This window comes from Scleropages formosus, chromosome 2, assembly GCF_900964775.1.
Source record: "Scleropages formosus chromosome 2, fSclFor1.1, whole genome shotgun sequence".
NCBI lineage: Eukaryota > Metazoa > Chordata > Actinopteri > Osteoglossiformes > Osteoglossidae > Scleropages > Scleropages formosus.
In genome coordinates, this window is record NC_041807.1 from 32,233,854 (window position 1) to 32,243,473 (window position 9,620).

The window sequence follows — 9,620 nt, forward strand, 5'->3', positions numbered from 1 at the left end:
AAGCCACGGATAAGTACTTCAAGTAAAAAATGAACACCAAGAAGTACCTTCTGCATGTGCACAATTACATGCAGAATATTGTTTTAGCATTTGTGGATGAAAGTACATTAGATCTGCCGTGTCCCTATAAAATTAAGAGAATATTAATTTTTACTGGAGCCTTTAGCTGGAAATCTTAAAATGAAAAAAAGTAGCACAGTTTTATCAGTTAAATATTTCGAGGCACAGATTTTAAAAGTTGCCTTTCCCCACTCTTTCCAGATGACCAGTTGTGCTACGAGATGTAATGACTGTCATTTTTCCTGGGTAAACCATATCTCTTATCACCTGTTACTTTTATTGATAAACTCATTCGGATTCACCATAAAGCAAAAAATAACTTTCCCTTCAGCGATGCGGCCAGATGATTTTACAGCACGATAAATGTTTTACAGCGCATTCGAGTTCTGTCCTTGCTTTTCTAAATACTGGAAAGGGAGATAAAAACGAACGTAATGAAATAAATGCTGGACGGAGTGACTGGAAGTCCATGCACTCCTTTTTAATGACTGCTTGTCCTATTCAGGGTCGCTGGGGTCCGAACCCTATCCCGGAGTCAGTGGGTGAAGGCCGAGGGCGTACACCCTGGGCGGGACGCCAGTCCATCGCCGGTAAAGGAATATTTGCATCTTAGATACAAACATGTATGCAAAAATGCGTGTTGTAAAAGTACAGGCAAAAGAAGAGATGTCCAAAATTCATCCAGTTTCACAATGTTACCCCAAATGTAGTAAAACACACTACAAACGGGGCTTATAAAATACACTGGCTAATAGAACAAACTTTGCTCTCATCAATCCCTGAATTTTGTTTTCTTTCATCAGACTGTTGCGCAGACCCAGGAATAACAAATACCGATTCGTGGGTATTCTGTAAATTGACATGTCATGTATTGATCCCAGAAACAATCGACCGATGAAGAGAGTGAGCGAGAGAGAGAGAGAGAGAGAGAGAGAGAGAGAGAGAGTCGTTCAGGTGGAGCTCCTTTTTTCCCGCCCAGTTCCTCGCGCCCCTTCCAGCTCGCGCGTCCCACCTTGGCGTGCGTCACGTGGCCTCCTCGCGTACAAATAGCTCGCGGTGGACTTTTTTTCCCCACTGAAGTGAAGTGAGAGAAGTGCGATAATCGGCCGATAGCCGCCGTTGTCCGCCGTTGTCCGCCGCCGCTGTTCGCCTCAGCCACTCGGGACACTTACTATCGCTGAGGGGACGCTCTCCTCACACATTCACACGCTCGGTGCCTCGTACTGGACTTTTATAAGAACTTCTGCGAATTCCGTGGGACTGTTTTTTTCCAGTAAGTTTCTCGTCATTTGATTTGCACACTCTGACTTTAAGTTTAACCAGCAGGCATCCGGCTTATCTGTGCAGATAGAGAGAGCACGGACCGGACGGAGTGAGAGAGCCTTGCGGAGCCGAGCTGTTCTCCATCACGCGCATATCAAACCTTAATATTATGCTTTTCATTTGCATAACAAGCGATAAAATACGTCATAGATATGATACATCTATCTACAAGGCTCGTTTTTGTGTATCTTAGACCTAAGATCAGTTTGTGCCAGGAGACAAGATTCTGGGCTCACGGAGCGGTGACGAGAATTCCTCAGACATGATGATACGGCTGAAGCGATAATAAGCGGAATAGTTCATGTGTTGAAGGTACAGTTTAATAATAATAATAATAATAATAATAGAAGTGTGTTACCTACTGCTAAAATATGTGTTTAAAAGTAACTTGCTTGTGGTCTGTGGTGTGTGTGGTCGCATCGCTCATTTTATTGACTGGATCTCAGCTTTTTTTGCTGTGAAGTGCGGGAAAATTGCATTTCTTATATAAATATGTCGTGTGAAAACACCACATACCATGTGAACAGTGACACCAACTCCGTCTCCGGTACCTTCCGGTTACCTGCGCAAAATCTCAGTGGCAGAGAAATGTTAAGGAGGAAAAACTCATGACTGTTGCGTAAACGAGCTTTTTGCTTTCCTGATTTATTTCTGGTTGATTACAATGTATTTATCATTAAATACTAATTATTAATATATGTTGATATTGTTTTGAGTAAGATCAGTTTTACGGCAACATTCCCCGCAGGGTCTTCATGGTACCCTGCAGTACAGGATGACACACGTTAAGTTTAAGATACACTGAAGATGCATTTTATCTTGTTGTATTTACCAGTGCACTTGAATTTAAAAAATAAAAACAAAAAATAAAATAGTACTGCTATTTAGAAAACTGCAGTGAGGGATTAAAAAGAGCACAGGGAAATGCACTACGTAGTAGTAAAATACAGAGTGATATGTAATATGAACCATTACTGGGTGACTTCCCAGCATGCACTTTGAGTGAACCCTGAGGTGTGTTTTGCAGGTATACTGCAGGCCATTCTGACCATTTTGTCTTTCTCCGTAATAGGACAGGGCTGCAGAACTGGTCGTCGGCCCACGAAAGAACTTGCACGCCTTTCACAAGAGCCAGCAAGAAGATATCTGGAAGCTATTCTGCTGCAGATTTATTTGGAATAGGGAAATACGTTTTCTATTTGCTTCTATAAAAGGGAAAGTGGAGTCAAAATGTACCAGAGTTTGGCTTTAACCTCTAACCAGTCCCCTTATGCCCATGAAACCGGGAACTACATGCACCCTTCAGCAAGCTCTCCAGTCTACGTGCCCACCACTCGGGTGCCCACCATGTTGCAGACCATCCCATACCTGCAGACGTGCGACAGCACCCACCAATCCCACGGCCTGGGAGGTCACCCCAGCTGGCCACAGACTGCCACGGATGGCCCATCCTTCACCCCAAACAGCCCACACCCACCACCGGGTTTCTCCTACTCACACAGTCCCCCAGTGAGCAGCAGCACAGGCCGGGAGGCAGCCTACCAAAGCCCACTGGTGCTGAGCGGCAGCAGCCGGGCAGAGCAGTACGGCGGGGCCCTGATGCGCTCAGTCGGGGGGTCTTACTCAGGCCCCTACGCTGCCTATATGAGCCCGGACATGGCGAGCTCCTGGAGCCCAGGACACTTCGACAGCAGCATGATCAGCTTCCAGGGTCGACAACCGAGCCTGCAGGGCAGGAGGTCAAGTCTCGGTGTGTGTCAAAATCATTTACACTTTTTTTGACTAATGGTCAATTTTCACCTTTTACATTGAAGCAAGACTGGTTATTATGTAGGGTGACATGTAGCATAGAGGTTACAGCTGTTGCCTTACATACTGGAGGCCCCAGGTTTGAATCTCACACCTCTAGCAGTACCCTTGATCATTGTCCTTACGCTGAATTGATACATTAAAAATTCCCTGTTGTATAGATTGGTAATTAATTGTAAAGGGTGCATGTCTATAATTGTAGGTTGCCTTGGATATAGGTGTTTTCACTTTGGCTGTCAAGTGCACTTTATTATTTGTTTTTAGTGTATTATGCTTATGACGTTTTTATGCATTGTGCCTAAAGTTAACTGTTCCTTTCCTGATATTTATTTTCATTCTGTAAATTCAGCCTCTTAATTTAGGCTAGACTAAGAGTCATGATAATAATGTCAACAAACAAAATGACTTTTGCTATCATAGAGTCACATTTAGAATTATTCATTGTGCAAATTCTTTCAACAGAGCCAGGTTTGATTGTTTTTACCTCCCATTTACCGTATTACCTCCAATACCGCCTTTCTATGGCATCCTCAAGTGCTAGATGTGTTACATTTAACAAACTAACTTCTTACAACAGAAAAAACCAAAATTCGATATTAACTTTTCTCTGAAAATATGGACGGAACCAACAAAGCTGTGGATGACTGGAAGTAGGAATGACTTTTTTTTAAAAAAAAAAAAAAAAATTATCATTTCTGATAAAAAAATAGGACAGGGACACAGAATATTTTGTTTTGTACTTCAATTCTCCTCCCTTATGCAGCTCCGCTTCGCGCAGACACATTGAACCCGGAACAAGAGTTCGACCAGTAAAATCTCCGTCATCTAGTTCCAATCCACATCCTCCGAATTAAAGACCTCGAACCCGTTTCATTGCCGTGCTAATTTAATTTTCGGCCCCTCTCTGACTTCTTTTTAGTGACGAAAGAGGTTACAGTACACAACTAGCTGAAAACAATGAAAGCGCTAAAAATCTTTTGTTAAACAACTGCTATCTTAAGTTTAACAGAGGATTAAATCCATTAAAAAGTGTCATACAGGATTGTAACATCGCATCTTCCTGCTGAAGAGAGTAAAGTTACCAAGGAGCCTATCAGTTGCGCGACTGTACGTTATTTACACTATTAAAACGCGAACTTCACACTTTTTAGTAATGTACTTCCTTATCAAAACTTAAAGATATATTATAACGGTTTCGAGATCCTGCTTGTTATTATTTAAGAAAGTTTCTGTTATTTTTTTTTAATTATTTATATTCCAATTTTTTTTCTGGAAAATTCTTCATATTACTCATTTGTAAAATACGAATAAGCTGGAATGAATATATAATAACAGCACATACGAACTATAAAAAGGACGTCTCACTGGAAATTTACAGGCGCATAAAATTCACTTTAATATAAAATTATATATTTATTAATATGTCAAATAAAAGAATATATTTACTCGGATGTTTCTTAAATGCATATTTTTCGACATAATTAAAGTTTATTTTAAATGAAATAATTTAATGTTATTTATCCTTTACACGTGATAATAACGGAGATGGCAATGAGAAGATTACTTGCGCGTTCATATTTATTTATGCGAGTTTGACACGTTTTCCGTGCCGTTGGAGTTTGGAGCAGGAATGTGATCAGTTAATTGGAGGAGGCCGCCGCCTGTCACGCCTTTGATCGATAAGGATCCCCTGGATCAGCGAGACTGATAAGGAAGCAAAGGACATTCCAGCGGTGTGGAACCCGGAGATCTCATTCTCTGCTTAATTAATGCCACTTCATATCCATATTTATCAAAAGTACCACTAATCGTTTGTAAAACGGGGCGAGTGCTCAGGGATCAATATTGTCCTTATATGACGCATTTCTCTAACCGAACTTCACACACAGCAGCACTGAAAAATATAACTGCGCAATTTAAATTTCTAAATAATCTATGATTTAACGTTGAAAAAATTATAAACTGTAAATTATTGTAATTTTCATGATAACAGCATCCAAATGTGTAGCTTGATTATTTTTGCAGCCTTCTTTTGACCTTAATTGAAACTGACAGATATAAAATTACATCTTTTTTTATCTATTAAACGTATTAGTCCATGGAGGAATCGTCAATTTATTCGTTAAAACTGAATTTTCTCCGTAGTCATCAATCATTTAAAAAGCACCTTTGTCCAAGACAGCTTAAATTTAAAGTTATACTGTAATACAGCACAGCAAGGTTTTTTTTCTTCCTCACTGAGCGCATGCCAGGCTCAGTGGTTTGCTTGTGCGCTAGGGGACCAAACTCACTGCCCAAGGCTACCTGGCCTTCCTCTTTTTTCTGGCAGCAAGGATTATTTTTTACTGTATCATTTGAAGTAAAACACCTTAATTCAGGGTACTAGAGCAGGACTGGGGTTTGAGCCCAGAACCTTGAGATTGCAGAGTGACAACCCCAGGGGCCTCGGGCAAACAAGGAGAGTTAAAAGTTGTGATATTTTCTGTGACGTTTGTGTGTGATGCTCTTCTTTTCCATCTGTGCTCTTAGACATGCTGGACGAGCTGCCCGGGGAAGGACGCGAGTGTGTGAACTGCGGCTCCATCTCCACGCCACTGTGGCGCAGAGACGGCACGGGACACTACCTGTGCAACGCGTGCGGCCTCTACCACAAGATGAACGGCATCAACAGGCCGCTCATAAAGCCGCAGAAACGCCTGGTACGTCTGCTGCACGATGAACAAGCTGCAGCCACATCACCAGAGAAACCTTTCCCTCGCCATGCCCATTTCCCAAGTGTCTCTTTCACCCCTTTAAACTTGTAAAACACAGGAATGCATACATTCTAGAATGGCTGAGCAATATTTTATCTAACAGTACAAGTCACCTGAGACAAAGGCGTCAGCTGAAAATAATTCTAAAATTAATAATAACAATAATAATAATAATAATAATAATGGAAAAAACACACATTGGTCTGCCGAGCAGTGTTTTAAAAAGTAGTCATTACAAGCAAACGGAAATACATGGATGTAACACACGCACATGCACACATTGGCTGAAGCCGCAGTTAACTAATCTGAGAAACAACTTCATTTTGACTCGAACCGGGATATATAAACATTTAAACAGTGTTTCATAGTGCAAACTTTACTGTGTACCAGTGGGGGATACAATCCATTCAAGGTCAACAGCTTCTTTGCGAAGGTTAGTTTTGTATGAGAGCAAGTCCTTCACAATGCCCCTTTCCCAGGAACCAGGCACTTGATAGCAGCTGTTGTGAATAATTTCAACTTTTTTGTTTTTATTTGTCTTTCTCTGACCTTGTCCTTGGCTCTCTGTTTTTAGCAAGACTGCACCAGGCTTGATCACAATATGCTGAACTCGCTGTGACCGATCTTAAAGAATTTCCCTGCTTTTTGATCATGTGCCATAGAACCTAAGCTAAGCTAAGATATACAGTTTGGATATGTGTCTTAACCAAGAAATGAGCAAATATTTTGTGAGCAAGGCTCCTGGTTCCTGCCATTTTTATCCTATATTTAAAAAAACCCAAATACTTTCAGAGTTCTCTATACTGATGGTGTATAATGCATTGTTATTTTCCTGTGTGTAACTACCATCTATATTTGTGATAATATGCTCTGCAGTATACTTTGGTTTCTCTAGAAATGGTATATATGTTTTGCCTTTTACTAAAGATTTTCTTAAAGAAGAACAATTATGACTATCAACTAATTTTTTTGATGCCCTCCCCTTAGGAAAAAATATATGATCTACAACTGATATAGGTTCCTTAGGTGGTTAACCTGTTGATCTTGTGTAGTCTTGTCACACTGCCATGTTATATCATGTTGAATTTTTAAATTATGGCACAGTGACGTTATGTACCCTGTGTTTGTGGATGTATGACAGGAATACAGCACAGTTTTGTTTTTACAGAGTTTGTGCTTTTCCCCATGCCTGTTCTTTTCCCTTGTCCCTTTTTTGTGTTGACTCCTTTCTCACCCATCTCACCCTGCAGCAATCTTCTTCCAGAAGGGCTGGTCTATGTTGTACCAACTGTCACACCAGCACCACCACGCTGTGGCGTCGCAATGCTGATGGGGAACCCGTGTGCAATGCTTGTGGGCTCTATATGAAGCTGCATGGGGTGCGTACCCAGTATTTTCCCGAAAGCTTTAACCGTACTATCTTTTCCCATACTGAAGTTTTCTTCTCGCTAGTGGACAGTCTACCCTTACAGTTCCTGTATGCTGATGCCACAGTCATCACGACGTGTGAATGTTACGTTGCTTCGCTGTATAAATAGGTGAAAGATTATAGGTAGTTTAGTATCGTTTATCTAGCTTTGTATGTTGCCTTGGGCAAAGGCATCTGCTGAGAACTAGCTGATAGTAATTTATTTTGCAACAGAACTTGTGAGGAAAAAAACCCTTGAGATGTTCTTGCCAGTTTTGTGGAAGTTATCAAACATCTTCTTTCCAGATGCCTAATATCTGTAAGTGCCCTGTAAAACACATCTAATACATGAAATCTGTCTGTTTGTCATGTTAACTCTTTTGCTCAGGTGCCCAGACCACTGGCAATGAAGAAGGAGGGCATTCAGACTAGGAAAAGAAAACCGAAGATGGCCAAATCCAAAGGCTCATCAGGTAATGGTCACAATTGCCTGTTTACATTTTTTGTAATTAATTTTGGTTATTTACTACAAGTATTTTTAATGTGTAATTTCTTTATTTTTGTAATAAATATTTGTTTATTGCTTCAAGATATAATTACTTTGGTGTGTTTCTCCAGGATCCTCCACCTCTGGCACCAGTTCCCCGTCCTCCCTGTCAGTCTCAGAAAGTGCTTCGACAATAAAAAGCGAACCCAGCACAGTGCCGTCGCCCTATGCCGGCCAAACCGTCGTGTCCATTTCACAGGTATACTAACCCAAATTTTTGGATACAAGCAGAGTTACTGTCAGAAATGGACTTTCTATTTTTATTACTTCAAGCAAGTTTCTTTTACCTGCAAGTGTTGGCAACTGAAGGAAAATTCTTTAGGGCTAAAAATGAATGCTTAATTTTTTTTTCATTTCAGGCTTCCTCACAGCTAGACAGCCTGAGCTCTGGACAAGCAGAAATCAAATATGAAGACTTTCACTTCACAGCAACGTCCTCTGGGCCACAGAACTCGTGGTGTGCCCTGTCGCTGGCATGAGCAACTGTACCCCACTCAGGCCCTACCCCCCCAGCAAGTTTCCCACAATTACAGACTCATGACAAAAACTACCTTTTAATTTCTCCTCCAAAGGGAGAATCTGAAAAAAAAAACAATTGTGGCAACTGATGAGAGTTTGTTTAAAGAAATGTAGTATTGGTTAATGTCAATGCTATGTTTTGTTATTTCTGTTGTGGAAACATGGCATTTTTATGTGGTACATGGTTGTGCGGAGACAGTCCTCAAGGTATTATAGATTGTAAATTGAAAGAAGAAAGAGCAACAATTTATTACCTCTGAACCTGGTTTATTGTTTAAATGTAAATAATTAACTTTCTGAAGATGTAATATTTATGTTAAAATAAGGACAGTGCAAACAAAGTCATGTGTGGTAATAATTATGTTTGGTTTTGGGTCTCTGTGTTTTTTGACAGTCAAAAAAGAATCTACGTGAATAGCTTCCAATGATTATTTTATTCTTAACAGTATTCCTGAATCAGTCAAACTACCATGTGGTTTGTCTTTAAGTTTGGTTTGCAGATTGAAGAGGATTTTGCTTTTTTACTCTCAATGTTAAGATGTTCAGTTGAGATAGAAATGATGCTTAACATGTTTAAAAAAAAAGAATCAAATTAAGGATAAACTGCATTGTAAGTGTGCTTGATCCAGGTACTCTGTATCTGCTCAGTAGTCAGTGCAATGACTCTTTCACTTTCAGAAGAAGGTGAAAAGGGAGACTATTAAATTTTTTCAGTTTTGTTGAAATACATTAACCTAAATTTATTTTCTGTATTTTTTGAAGAAGTAATGGGATATTCTTTTATTGTTGATAAAATGTCAGTTCAAGAGTATACTTGCCCTTTTTGGCACTGTGGTTGTCTTGAACACGTTAATAAAAATATCAATCAATAAATTCTGCAATTCTTTTAAAAATATATAAAAATATTTTAAAAATTTCAATATCTAGAATAAAATACTTCTTCAAAGGATAAGTTCTGTAGTATGTGCATCCGTAGAAATGGAATGCAGACCTTTTCTAAAATGTGCTGAAATTTTTTGGGTAGATTTTGTATATTTTAGGTTAATTAATTTTGGTCAAATTTGCTACACAGTTTACACTCAAACCAGCTGCAGGTCAATAGTACACTGTTGTACTGTGATCATAAAATTGCTTATCACATGTTTGATTTTTAATGAATCACGTTTTATTTTGTGTAATATTTAACGATGAAAGACTTCTT

At 39.7% G+C, this 9,620-nt stretch overlaps 1 protein-coding gene and 1 non-coding gene across 3 annotated transcripts; both read left to right on the top strand.

The window, feature by feature from the left end:
- The first annotated feature begins 1,084 nt into the window (after positions 1-1,084).
- Positions 1,085-8,786, top strand: gata5 (GATA binding protein 5). 2 transcript variants are annotated; one of them, XM_018737668.1, is made up of 8 exons: positions 1,085-1,333; positions 1,577-1,695; positions 2,456-3,133; positions 5,722-5,891; positions 7,196-7,324; positions 7,742-7,826; positions 7,972-8,099; positions 8,260-8,786. In XM_018737668.1, exons 3-8 carry the CDS (start codon positions 2,614-2,616, stop codon positions 8,377-8,379), a joined length of 1,152 nt encoding a protein of 383 aa, XP_018593184.1. In that variant the 5' UTR covers positions 1,085-1,333; positions 1,577-1,695; positions 2,456-2,613; the 3' UTR covers positions 8,380-8,786. The 2 variants fall into 2 exon arrangements, with proteins under 2 accessions (XP_018593184.1, XP_018593183.1); XM_018737667.1 differs by lacking the exon at positions 1,577-1,695 and having other exon boundaries at positions 1,088-1,333.
- On the top strand, positions 6,823-6,936 carry LOC114909931 (U5 spliceosomal RNA). The gene has a single exon (XR_003797483.1). It is a non-coding gene; the product is annotated as a U5 spliceosomal RNA (small nuclear RNA).
- Positions 8,787-9,620: the final 834 nt, after the last annotated feature.

Coding starts and splice junctions, on each gene's coding strand:
- gata5 (XM_018737668.1), top strand. CDS start 2,614: ATGTACCAGAGTTTGGCTTTAACCTCTAACCAGTCCCCTTATGCCCAT. Junction 7,325..7,741: donor TCTATATGAAGCTGCATGGG/GTGCGTACCCAG, acceptor TCTTTTGCTCAG/GTGCCCAGACCACTGGCAAT. Junction 7,827..7,971: donor CAAATCCAAAGGCTCATCAG/GTAATGGTCACA, acceptor GTGTTTCTCCAG/GATCCTCCACCTCTGGCACC.